This window comes from Nelusetta ayraudi, unplaced genomic scaffold (assembly GCF_046127955.1).
Source record: "Nelusetta ayraudi isolate G7.1 ecotype Tasmania unplaced genomic scaffold, CSIRO-AGI_Nayr_v1 ptg000004l, whole genome shotgun sequence".
Classification (NCBI taxonomy): domain Eukaryota; kingdom Metazoa; phylum Chordata; class Actinopteri; order Tetraodontiformes; family Monacanthidae; genus Nelusetta; species Nelusetta ayraudi.
Window position 1 is genome coordinate 12,875,157 of NW_027466054.1, and position 13,406 is coordinate 12,888,562.

The 13,406-nt window shown below is 45.4% G+C and overlaps 2 protein-coding genes across 2 annotated transcripts; one reads left to right on the forward strand and one right to left on the reverse strand.

The window, feature by feature from the left end:
- The first annotated feature begins 67 nt into the window (after nt 1–67).
- Nucleotides 68–10,375, forward strand: LOC142894718 (phosphatidylinositol 5-phosphate 4-kinase type-2 beta-like). Its single transcript, XM_076035619.1, has 10 exons — nt 68–726; nt 3,251–3,348; nt 4,613–4,709; nt 4,813–4,965; nt 5,081–5,227; nt 5,643–5,681; nt 5,975–6,088; nt 6,802–7,063; nt 7,905–8,008; nt 9,070–10,375. The coding sequence occupies exons 1-10, from the start codon at nt 583–585 to the stop codon at nt 9,148–9,150; spliced, it is 1,239 nt and encodes a 412-aa protein (XP_075891734.1). The 5' UTR covers nt 68–582; the 3' UTR covers nt 9,151–10,375.
- Nucleotides 10,376–10,621: 246 nt separating this feature from the next.
- psmb3 (proteasome 20S subunit beta 3) lies at nt 10,622–13,401 on the reverse strand. Its single transcript, XM_076035623.1, has 6 exons — nt 13,253–13,401; nt 12,301–12,485; nt 12,074–12,181; nt 11,802–11,979; nt 10,856–10,950; nt 10,622–10,775 (listed from the first exon to the last, which is right to left on the reverse strand). Exons 1-6 carry the CDS (start codon nt 13,253–13,255, stop codon nt 10,727–10,729), a joined length of 618 nt encoding a protein of 205 aa, XP_075891738.1. The 5' UTR covers nt 13,256–13,401; the 3' UTR covers nt 10,622–10,726.
- Between the last annotated feature and the right edge of the window lie 5 nt (nt 13,402–13,406).

Genomic DNA, 13,406 nt, shown 5'->3' on the forward strand with positions numbered 1-13,406 from the left:
CCTGCACTTTTACCAAGTGGCCACAGGGAGTCGCTGTTGACCGCGTATTCGCACTGACGAGCGCGACGCCGACGCCATCTTGAGGAGCCCGGAATCCAGTGCTCGCTCGCTCGCTCTGCTGGCGCTGATTGACAACAATCTCAGGAGCATCATGACAGGATTACCGACTTAGCAGCGATACGGTAGAACATTGCGCGGAGGCTGCAGGTGTCCGCAGGGAGCGAGAGGAGCTCTCCCCCGCCACTGTTCCATCTATTTCCCCCTAGCAACAGAAAACAGCGCCCCGGCTGTAGCCTGATGGCCGGCTAGCTGCTCTGTGGACTCCGCCGCGGCCTGCTACGGGAGGAGGAAGGGTGGTGACGGCGCAAAATGCTCTACCGCTGACTGCCAAGTTAGACAGTTATCCCCTCTCACAGAGCCGCTACGAAGTTGGGCGCCGAGCACGATGCACTTGTAGATATTTTTTTTGTTTTGGGAACACCCACAACTTCCAGCTATTTTTTTCTATTCTCATTTTGCGAACGGCTCCGAGCAACAGCGACCTGCCTTCCTGCGCACTCCCGAATTCCCAGCGCCGGAGACATGACATCCAACTGCACCAGCGCGGCGCCCATCAGCGCCAGCAAAACCAAGACGAAAAAGAAGCATTTTATAGGACAGAAAGTCAAGCTGTTCCGTGCGAGCGAGCCCATTCTCAGCGTGTTAATGTGGGGTGTCAACCACACGGTGAGTGTAATGTGGGTCGCCGCCACTCACTCAGCGGTTTGTTTATGCTGCTGTTTTGATCTTGCTAGCTTGTTAGCCGTCATCTGTCAAAGCAGCTTTGATTTGACCGGCAGCTTGTGAGGCAAACTCGCCCGCTGTTACCACCGCGTCGTTTTTGACAGCTTGGACACTGGCTTTTATTCCGTGAATTGGTCGTTTTTCTCTATTTCACACCCCTTTTATCACTGTGGCTGTCACCTCGGGTAGCTAGCCGCGGCTTCGCTGAACGACGTGCATCGTACTCACGTTTTTTTTCCTTCCCAAAAAGCTAATCAGTACTAATTGCCCGCGGCCGGGACAGTGATTAGCATCGGTGCGGGCTACTCCGACGCAGATCGATATCAAATTGTCACTGTCATTCACAGCATAGATGTTGAGTGAGGGCGAAATCGTGAGCTGCAGCTTGTGCGTGCATGGAGGCATGGAGGGAGAGGGGTGTGACAGCCAGCCAAGCCAGCCAGCTAGGCAGGCAGGCAGGCAGCATGTCCAACTCAATTTCAGCCCCGCCGCTGCACTGCACGCAGCATGGCCATTGTTACAACGGACCAGCAAACCGAGCCGAGCGGGGTTTTGTTTTGTTTGTTTGTTGTTGTTGTTTTTTTGCTGTCCCAGTGCCCGGCCGGCGCTTGTTTCCAATCGATACAGCACTTATGGCGCCGCATCATCCCTCTATAAATAGGCTAGAAAATATATCACGTTCACTTTTGGCTGAGCCCTCCTCCGGCTATGAAAAGAACAGCGGAGGGCAGATTCGGTTCAAGTGATGGATACAACCGTGCGTGTGCAATGCACGGGTGATTTCACACACACACACACACACACACACACACACACACACACACACACACACACACACACGGTTGAAACTCGTGCGTATTTGCTCAGAATGGACGAGCAACATGTTATCACCAGCGTGGGTTTACTGCAACTGTGTGTGTGTGTGTGTGTGTGTGTGTGTGTGTGTGTGTGTGTGTGTGTGTGTGTGTGTGTGTGTGTGTGTGTGTTTTCTCTGTCTCTCACTCCCCCCGACCCCCAGTTTTCTCTTATCAGTGAAGGGAAAACAGTCTAATGAGCGCACAACAAACAGCCAAACATCATTTTTTCCCCCCGCCCTGCCTGATCGTGACGGTCAACGGCCGCATGGCTTAGGGGAGTGTAATGTGTTTGCACTAACAATCACACACAACCCCTTTTAAGAAAAAAAAAGGAATGGCATTAAAGTGGGGGAGAGAGGGGGGGCTGAAAGTGCGCAGACAGTCGCGGAGGCACTAATGATATGGTTCTCGCTGCAGCATCTCCAGTTCAGTGGGTGAACTTTGGCAGTGGGTGTGTGGGTGCAGCTCACCAGCCAGCAGGCTCGCTGCTGGTTTCTACGTGTGGGTGGGGAGCTGGATCAAGACATCATACAGACTTGTGATCAAAGCCCCCCCCACCCCCTCTCACACCCCTTCTCCTCTCTGTAGTCCACAGTTTTAATGGGGCCCTTGTTGGGCGGCAGCAGTGGGGTTGTGATGCTTTGCTTCCCCATTTGCAATTTAGAGCTACAAAATAGTTTTTTTTTTCCCTCTGTTTACAGATTAGACCAACGTCTCTGTGCATATAATGCTTATATTCCTTTATTTACAATGCAAAGAAAACATGCACAATCGCAGAATTAAAAAAAAAAATCCAGACTGAAAGACTTTTATCGAGCACTGTGATGGTTTTAAAATCACTGTATTTATACCACACAGTTTGTTTTGGTGCACTCATGTACAAGGGCATGTTCTCATTGCAGTAACACAAAAAAGCATAATTAGCACAATATTGCAAAACTGCCCTGTCAGGAGTGTAAACTTCCCCTGCGCTGCTCTCTCTGTGTTGTTCCTCCTGACCCGGTGCTTCCTTAAAACGCTCTTCCTCTCCGCAGTCTCCCTGGAGCCGTTTCTACCTCTTCAGTCATTCCCTCCATTTTCCCTGGGCGGCTGTTTACATCATGATCTTTAGGGAGTTTTTCTTCTTCTTTTTTAATGAAGCCAGTCGGTGTGAGCCTGTGCCCTGGATGTCTCTGAGCAGATAAGATCAGAGTTGGAAGGCTTCGCAGCAGAAGAGAGGAAAAATGTCAGCGTGCTCTGTGCTCCTGCGGTTAATGATTAGTGCTGGGAAACCCGCGCTGAGACCTGGCTGGGGGTCTTTGACTTGTTGTTAAAGAAACCTGCTCAAACCCGGCGCAGGGAGATGCTTGCACACTGTATTCCATCAGAAAACCTTTAAAGCTATACACTTTCATTGTTCCTCAGTTTATTTTTTAACACAATCTGTTCAGCTGCAGGGTGAAGATATTTTGTTGTGTGGAATTTCAACTTTTAACAATCTCTTTAAACAGTTTTTCTGCATCGGTTTTATTGCCAAAATACAGAATGAAATCTCTTTATTGTGATTGTAAAAGTACCACCGACGCTCGTGTGTACTGATTGTTTCCCTGTGTCTCTTGTCTGTCCTGCAGGTGAATGAGTTAAGTAACGTGCCTGTACCAGTAATGCTGATGCCAGATGACTTTAAGGCCTACAGTAAGATCAAAGTGGACAACCACCTATTTAACAAGTAGGTATTTTACCCAGGTGGTCCTCAGCTGTGGGATAAGCTTTAATGTAATTCATCATCTTGATGGTTGGTGGAGGGAGACGGGGAAGGGGCTCGTTCTCGTTCCGTCAACATTTTCTACCAGTCTGATGTTGACGACGGTGGAAATTGAAGACGAGCGTAAACCAAAGGTGGCAGCAAGGCAGAGCGTCAGTTTCAGAGCGCTGTTTAAACTCGCAGAAGAAGACAAAGAGGAGATTATGTGGGGATAGTCTGCGTATCAGGCTGTTGTTTGCACCACAGCAAAAGACGGATTCTGACGGCGGTGCCTGCAAATGGCAACATGAAAAGCGGTGCGAGACATACAGTTGAATCAAGGCGCATTTTAGAAAATGACAGAGAAGTGCTGCCGGGCCGCTCGTCTGTCCTTTGACAATTCTGTCCTTCTTTCTGTCACTTGCGAGCTCAGAAATGACCTTTAACACTCTGTAGTTATCACATGTCATCACCGCACAGCGGCGGACTGCTTCTCTGGCTGACTTCATCTTCATTTATATTCAGACTTGACTGTTGGCAGCCGTCACTGCAGGGTCGGCACCATTTGCACGCATGTGGTCACCAAAAGCTCCGACCGGTGCGTTTATTTAGTGCCTTGGCAGTAAAGAATCGTCTTTAATGCCAGAGAGCCACTAAATTCCAGATTCAGGGCATCTTTTTTGTGTTCCCTTGCGTGACCAAGTGAAAAGTAGTTCATCAAACCTCTGTAGAGAAATGGAGATCACATGAACAAAAACAGTAACACCAAAACATTGCTTTAAATGTCTGTGTTTGATGTCATCGATTAGAAAAATGTTAGATTGCTGCACCTGCAGTCACGCATCAAAGTGCTTCCTGGATGATCCAACGTCCACACTGGCAGCTGGAGTTGCTGTAAACCTGTCACCTGACATTTTAGTGAGTTAACTGTCACATCTGATGGTCAGAAAGCAGATTATAAACAATATTAACCACCGTTTTCTAGCTCACATCTGTGAGAGCAGATCAACGTCTGGGCTACTGTGAAGGAAAATGTGCTCTTCTTTTCCCTCGTACAGCATGAGCGCACATTGCTGTTAAAGTTTTGTCTTTCTTTTGTTCCAAACTGGCATCATCTCAATCTGTAGCAGGTACATGTTCAGTGCAAATAAACCCCTGCCCATGGCCCAGAAATGTAAACCTCTGTCTTCATCTCCTTCTTCTCAGTGAAGAGACCAGTGAGGCCTGACTGTCTCTCTGTTGTTTTCAGAGAAAACCTGCCTAGTCGCTTTAAGTTCAAAGAGTACTGTCCCATGGTGTTCAGAAACCTGAGGGAGAGGTTCTGCATCGACGACCAGGACTACCAGGTGACCCTCCCGACTCGCCCGATGCACGTGGTCACGCTTTCATGGTGAAAGGAGTGCGCCATTAAAACAATGTACGAACGTCTTTTCCATCTCCCCTCTCCAGAACTCCCTGACGAGGAGCGCACCACTCAACAGCGACTCCCAGGGACGCTTTGGGAATCGCTTCCTGTCCAGCTACGACCATCGCTTTGTAATCAAAACCGTGTCCAGCGAGGACATCGCAGAGATGCACAACATCCTCAAGAAATATCATCAGGTAGAAGCGGCTCTTCTCACTACAGACACGCCCCTTTTTTAATACTGCGTCCTCACCCTCGGTTTCTCTTTCCCTCTCTCCCCTCTCTCTCTCGCTCTCTCTGGACCGTCCCCAGTTTATCGTGGAGTGTCATGGCAACACGCTGCTCCCTCAGTTCTTGGGCATGTACCGGTTAACGGTGGACGGGGTGGAGACGTACATGGTGGTGACCCGGAATGTATTCAGCCATCGCCTAACTGTGCACCGCAAATATGACCTGAAGGTAGGAGGCTTCCACCGTGACGTCAACACTCTGCGCAGGCCGAGGTCTGAATACCTGCAAACCAACAATGAGAAATGATTTTAAGGAAAATCCATTACTGTAATTATTCAATACAGAAAATTGTCCTTTTTTTAAAAAAAGAAGTATGAGTGTATTTCCTTAAAAAGAGTTTTTAAGTTTATTTTCAAGCAGGGAGAGGAGCTCAAGTGAAGAAATCCACCTTCATAAGAAAACCTTCAGATTTTCTACTGAGTAAAATAAGATTTTTTTCATATCTTTATTTTCCCCGAGCGAACAACCTCCCTCTTGAATATCGCCAATTTGGGATGGAACTGTCTGAGCCACAGTCAGTTGTATGCTAATCAAGTCTGTGCGGCTGCTTGAACTCACTCTATTTTTGTTCTGGTGTCGGCAGGGTTCTACGGTCTCGAGGGAAGCCAGCGACAAGGAAAAGGTACGTTTTATTCCAGGGCAGTGACGCCTGGTGTCAGGACAGGACCAAAATAAACAGCTTAGCTCACCTCGGTAGCAAAGCCGTCAACCGACGGCTTAACGAAGTAGTTTAGAGTAAGCAGATGTTTTCTAGTACTTCCTCGTGTCTTGTGTCTCACTGCTCGTGTGCACTCTGTTCGCTTTTTAGTTTATAAAGGTTTGAAACCAGTTTAGAACTCTAGTGTTTTCTAATGTAGACTTTGTTCAGTTAGTCTTGTCTTTCTTATGTCTTTTGCTTCTTCTTCCTCTCTCCAGGCTAAAGAGCTCCCCACTTTCAAAGACAACGACTTCCTGAATGAAGGCCACAAGTTACAGATAGGAGACGACAACAAGAAGTACTTCTTGGAGAAGCTAAAACGGGACGTGGAGGTAGGCAACGCTTCAGGTTCTCACTGAGCGCCGCAAAAGCCACCTCGGAAATAGAGCTGCTATGAGGACGGTTCATTAAAGTCTAGAGGAAATCCTGAACACCCCCCTGGTGGTTGAATGCGGTAAAGCTGCGGCTGCATAATAAGGCTGTTATTCTTGGTCACGTTCATGTAAAATAAATTAATTTGACAGTGGTACACAACAATGTCACAAGAGATGACAAGCTACCAAAAAACAAACTTATTAATGTTTTTTTTTTTTTTTTTTTAAATGTTTCCTGTGGTCGAAGTGAAAAAACCTCCCAATCAAAGACAAATCTGAGGCTCAGTGCTTCTTCTACGTCTCTGGTTGGGAACAGCAACAATACAAGAAAATAGATAGAAACACACTCTCTCAATTAAAATAAATATTAACAATAAAGAGGTGCAGGATACAGGCAGTTCGATTTGTAAAATAAAGAACAGCCCGCAACACTGAAGTCTCCGCGTGAGTAGTGTAAGTCTTTAACTCAAACACAAACGTGTTTCAACCACGTCTTGCTCAGTGTGATCTCAACAGCCTTTTAAGCTTTTTTGCTTCGGTTGTTCTAAACTCCATCGGGGTTCCATCACGTGATCTTTCGTGAATTCCTCGACACCGCGTAGTTCCCCTCGTGTGCAAAGTGTGAAAGCTCAAAACGTTCCATGAAGCGCTTTACCGTGTGCTCCCGCCAGTTTCTGGCCACCCTGAAGATCATGGACTACAGTCTGCTGGTGGGCATCCACGACGTGGAGCGGGCCGAGCAGGAGGAGATGGACGTGGAGGGCGTGGGGGACGAGGAGGAGTACGAGAACGACGGGATGGGCGGCGGCGTGCTCACCGGCTCCTTCGGCACGCCCCCGGACAGCCCCGGCAACCCCCTGAACTGCGGGGGCTTCTTCAGCCCCGGGGAGTTCGACCCCTCCGTGGACGTTTACGCAATCAAGAGCCGCGACGGTGAGGAGCAGGTCCAGCAGCGCTGGCTGCGACCCAGCTCACTGAGCCAGTGGTGCCCACACAGGAGTAGGGATGAGGGATGCACCAATACCCATACTACTATTGGGTATCGGTACCGATTTGAGTATCGGTACCAATACCAGCCTTTGTACTGATGCCACTATTGGGTATCGGGACCGATACCAGCATCGGCTATCAGCACCGATACTGGTATTGGTTGTGATATTGGTGCCGAAACCAGGGTTGAGTTCTCTACTCATACTCGTAAAATATGTGCCAATACCGCGACGCAGATACCCGTCGTATATGTATGTATATTAGAATGTGCATGCCTTTATTTATTGTCCATATTGGGGAAATTTACATCATGACAGCAACATGGAGTGCAATAGAGAAGAAAGACATGAAAGGAAAAGAAAAAAGAGAATAAACTATACAGTAAGTAAGGAAGAAAAAAATCATTTACGTCTATATGGACATCTATTTTTTGCAAATGATTTACATCCCATTGAAAACATAATGTAATCTGACAATTTTGTTAAATTTGTGTTTGTACTGCAGTGAAACCTGTGACAGTCAAGCAGGTTCTAGATAGACATGCCGAGGAATGTTGTTCAAATAACAGAACTTTAAAGGAGAAAATCAAAGTGATTCTATAATGTGTAATGCCCTGATTAAGTACTCGGTATCAGTGAGTACTGACATGCTGAAAAGTGCTCATATTCGACTGTCAAAAGGTGGTATCGGTGCATCCCTAGTAAAAATAAAACCTTTATTTATTTATTTTCTCAAACGAAAACAAAGCCTTGTGTATGTGTGTGTGTGTCTTGTGTGGTGCCAGGAGCTGTGAAGAAGGAGGTTTACTTCATGGCCATCATCGACATCCTCACGCACTATGACGCTAAGAAAAAAGCTGCACACGCTGCCAAAACTGTGAAACACGGGGTGAGTTGCCAAGACGCATCGTAATAATCCGTCAGACTGCGACGGCGACGGCGGGAGATTAGAGGGACGGATCAGACTTCAACCCAAACACTCGCACTTGTCTTTTCATCTGAAGGGACATTTTATCCTTTTGGATCTTGATCTTGTTTTGGTTGAAGTGCTCAGAGACTCGCTATAGTGAATAGTTTAGAAAGTCTTACTTTCACAAGTTGATTTTTTTTTTTTAATATTTTAGTAGCTTAAATATCTTAAATTGTATTTGTGACCACATCCAGGTCAGAGTTTCCTTCCTTCTAACAAGTTCTATTCTCACAAAACACCGTCATGAGATATATTGTTTCCTGTGGCTTCACAAATGGAAAATCAGTTTTATCATTTTTGGATGCTTCCATGCCAAAATGTTATGTCATTATAAAACTTAAGTTGAGTTTTTTTTGTTTTTGTTTTTGTTTTTTTAATGAGACTCAACTCTTGATTATTAAAATTTGACTTTTTGATGTTTTAAGATTTAAAACAACAATTTCTAGATAAGCAGCTCACTTTAATATTGCTGCGGAACCTAAAGGAACTTTTCTAAACTTGTACTTTTATTAACCAATCCAAAGAGGCTTTCACCAGAGATGCAAACAAATATTTCTATCTCCCACATGGCTCTGGGAAAACTCTGAATTGGCCAACCGTGCTGCCTCTCTTCCCCCGTGTCAAAGCCTCGGACTCGCACAACCACTCGCCTCTTGCTCCGCCCACACCAACAGTGAAAATACTTTTGGATATCAACTTTTTCTCCGTAAAACAAAGACAGACAAATGCTGCAGGCCCCCGACTTGGAATATGACTCTGTTTAGTTGAGCAGCAGGTTACATTCATTCTCATGTTACCAAAGCATAAATCGGCAGAGGAGGCGCCTCAGGATGGCGGAGCAGTTTGCATGGAGTTAATTGTCAATTGATAATTTAGAAGTAGAAGAAGGGTTGTTTTGAGGGAGGGGCGGGGCCGCTGCCACCGCACTCTGCCGCTTCTGCCGCAAGCATGACGCGCGTTTGCTCTGCTGTGTTTTGCAGGCGGGGGCCGAGATCTCGACGGTGAACCCGGAGCAGTACTCCAAACGATTCTACGAGTTCATGTCCAACATCTTGTCATAGACTCCTCCCCCCCCCCTCCCCCAAAATCCAGCCAGACGCTTCCCGTCACACAGCCAACAAACGCCAGGCACTTATTTCTCTTTGTCTTTCTCTTTACCCCTCCCCTGAAGCCCCCCCCCCCCCCCCAAACAAAACCTTCAACATCAGTCTAGGTCAACCACCCCTTACCCCCACCCCACCCAACACCAGTCCCAGTGTCCTCCCACTGCCAGGATCCAGTCTGGAGGGAAGGACGAACTGAGCCTGTTACACGCGAACAGCCGTCGACCTCTGCGACTCCTTCATCCAACTGCACAAGAGAACTGCCCCGCCCCGCCCCCACCCCCACTCCACCAGGCCCCTCAAAAAATTTGGAATCCTCCCGATAATCTCCCTGTCGTCGTTTCTCATTCCTCTCCCTCCTTTTTACTCCTCACGCCAGCACGGAAACTGTCTCACTAATGCCTTCTACCAGTGTGTCAGCTTTAGCAGTTAACAAACCAGTAGTACAGTCTCTCTGGATTCTGTTCATGTTGTTTTTGTTTCTTTTTTTTCTCCAACTAGAAACACACACACGCGCGCACACACACACACACACACACACACACACACACACGCACCAAGACGCTGAATGGTCAGATTGCATGACAAACTCTTTGACAGTCACCATCCAGCTTCTCTCTCTCTCTCTCTCTCTCTCCCTCTCCATCTCTCTCTCTCTCTCTCTCTCAGCAACAACAGACGAATATAATGTACCGCAGAACAATTGGAAACGACAGGGAAGAACACGTGAATATAATAATGGTGTATTAAGTTAATGAATGCAATATCAAAAAAATGCATGGCTGATGTGTACATGAGACTCCACCAGTACGCCGAAACATCAAACCACTGAATTTAGCACTTAAGTGTTATGGCTACAACATTAAAAAAAAAAAAAAAAAAAGAAAGGAAAAAAAAACTTTGGTGTTTGAATGTTACGTTGCCATATTGTTTTTGAATATTTTTGAAAAATTTTACCGTGTGCTCGGTGGAGGTTGGTCAAAGTGGAAAAGAAAACTCATTAAAAAGGGGAAAAATCTGCATCAAATACTTGTTTTAATACCATAAGGATCATTTTTATATCTTGTTTACATTAATGTAGCATTTTGTGTTTGTATACAGTATTGTTTTGTTACCGACAGACATTAGAAAAAAAAAGTTACTTGAAAATAATTCATTGCATAATAAAGGGAGTTTTATCTTGTTTTTGTTGTTGGCTCGTGCTCATTTGTTCCGAATATTTTTTTTATTTTTAATGCACCATCATGACGTGTCACTGTAAAAATTCCATTAGCATAATATTAGTTGTTGGTAGCTGACAGACTTCAGAATTTTCTTGGTCACATGTCCTGGCCATCCTACAGTGTGATGTGCACACATCATTCTATGCTCTTATTTTATCTGTGGAGTGCGACGCACGTAGAAAGTTCAATAACAGCGACAGCCAAAGTTCAAGTTTTTAACCTGTTTATTTGTTGAACAATATCGATAAGAAAAAAGAGAGTACAGTCATTCTTTTAATATCTGCATACAAAACACGGTGAGAGGTGAAGTTCTAGTCCATCCTGGCCTTCAGGGTTCGTGTGGTGATCTTGTCCTTCTCACTGAAGGACAGAATAGAAGGTCAGTCAATCCAAAGCTAAACCTGACTGGTTGGCACTGGACTTGCGATGGCTCTACTTACATGACATGAACAACCACTCCCATGCCAGACACTGCATCCCTGTCGACGGCGTTGAGCATTGCCTGAGAGATGGTCTCAAACAGGTCGTCTGGTTCCTGCGCATATCAAGGAACACAAATTTTCACCTTCAGTTTCAGAAGCCTGTCATACATTTCAAGCGTCAACGTGGATGCAGCTCCTTTTGAGAAGGCTACTGTTCCTTTAAGCTTGAGCTGACTGCAGACACCTGAGGTGTCCCTCGACCAGCGTTTCTCAACTGGTGGGTCGCGAAGGTGTTTTGATTGGGTCGCAACTAGGCAGTGTTCCTTCTTTAGAAAAAGGATTTTAAAATATATACAATTATACAGAAAATGTTGGGCATTTACTTTGCAGGGCATACAATTCAACTCAATTTATTTACCAGACATGATAGAAAGTGGGCGAGCGTTTCTATTTTTGTAGTATAAATTTAGTACTGTGGAATAAATTTGAGTCGCAACTTCCCAATAAGTAAAAGAATGTGGGTCTTGAGACTCCACCAGTTGAGAACCACCGATTTAGTCCAGTGTTTTTCAACCACTGTGCAGCGGGACACTAGTGTGACGTGAAAAATGATCCAATTTCACTGAATTTGTCGGGAAAAAGAACACCCAAAATAATGATTTATGGAGTGACTGTGCTTTAAAAGGAACGTGAGCCTTGTTTCCTCCCTCAATTCCTCCCAGGAAGTCAGCTTTGTGTGCACCTATACAGGCCTAGGTTTCACACCGAGTGAGTATAAATAAATTAAGAGAATATATTTTCATTATTAGCCTAAAAAGTGTCATTTTATATGTCATGACATTTTTTTCAATGCAAAATAATGAGCCGTGGCTCAAAAAAAGCAGTTAACTTCTCTGGACCATGAAGAGCGCAGTGACACCTAGTTAGCCACACGCTGTGCTGGAACTGTTTCCACGCCACTCACCATGTTGGGCTCCCACAAAGATTCACACATGCCGTACATCTGCTCTGAGCAGGTGCCGCTCACGACAAAGTCCTCCGTCACCATGGGGCAGCCGATCAGATCCAGGGAGCAGATGAACGGCTCAAAGGTTTTGGGATCCAGCCCAGCAATGACAGGCTCGATGTAGTATGGCCCGAACCTGGGGGAGACCACAGCGGTTGCCAGGGGTGGTTAGTCGCTACTCCTCGGCGCTGCCGGTCATTTCATGCAGTGCACAACGTGAGTGCACTCACCTCCTCTCATACAACAGGTTGGACACCATGCTCATGAAGGTCTTGGGTTTAATCTGGCGACCTTCCTTCAGCTCGTACAGGTTTAGCCGGAACTTAAGTCTCTGGGATCTAAGTAAAGAGGACATTAGTTTATAAATATATCCACATATATGTTACTCCAATTTATTCCTATATATGTTATTTTCTCCCAGCAATAATGAGAAATACGGAGGTTAAAGGAGACTCACACTGTCTGGACATCAGTGGCCAGTCCCGCCAGGCCGATGTACAGCCTGTCTCCCATTGGGAAGATCTTCTGGAAGTCTGTGGTGACCATCTGAGCCTGGATGCCAAACCGCCGGTCTGCTGCTATCGCCACGCAGTCTTTCCCCCTCATGGCCATGACGGCCCCGCCATTGTAAGACATAATAGACTGGAAGGAGGAGAAGCAGCAAAAAATAACCCAAGGTCAGACCGATACTGTATACTTTATTATTAATTACATGATGAAACAGTTTCAATATTTTAATATTTAAACAAACAAATGTATTTCTTACAAATAGTATTATTTTACTGCTATACCAAGAGACATTAAAAAAAAAAAAAAAAAAACTTAAATCCCCGACTATCTGAGTGTCTCAATATATTTTTGTTAACTTAATCTAGCAGATTGAAATATTAACAAAAAACGTACGTTTTACTGTTTGGTTTGACTTTACATGAATTTGGATACTGTGCGGTTCCAGTGGGCAGGTGATTGAAAGCAAAGGTATTTGCACAAAATAATATATGTACAGTTTGTTCATTAAGTGCAGTAACATTGTCCATGATGAACAGATAAAGGCTGATTCACTGAAACTACCGTTCGCACAATTAAGCTAGCATAGCTAAATGACTGGGCTTTCCGGGCGGCTAAGAAATAGATGATACTTAACCACTAACTGTGATTAAGTATTATTAATATGACAAATGAGCTTATGCCTTGTCAAATCTAGCGTAAAACAAGTTCCTGGAAAACGTAAGAAATACAATTTCACGTTAAGGGACTGATAGTTAGCTGGGAACAGTTTCTTTAGTGGTAGCCACAATAGCTTAGCCCTTTCCTGACATCTGTCAGGCTGCTTTAAAAAAAAAAAACACCTGCTCAATAATTTTTTTTACCATAAAACATATTTATGATTCAACGTTGCATTTTCTTACCATGTTGGCTTTGTTGGTGTTTTCCCACTAACTGTATGTTAAAGAAGACTCCAGTCAATGGTTAGCTTCCAGAGTGACTACACGATTTAGAAACACTGAGGTCACTCTAACACGACTCCATACGTCAGCGTCGCTCTCAGATGCTATTGGCTGG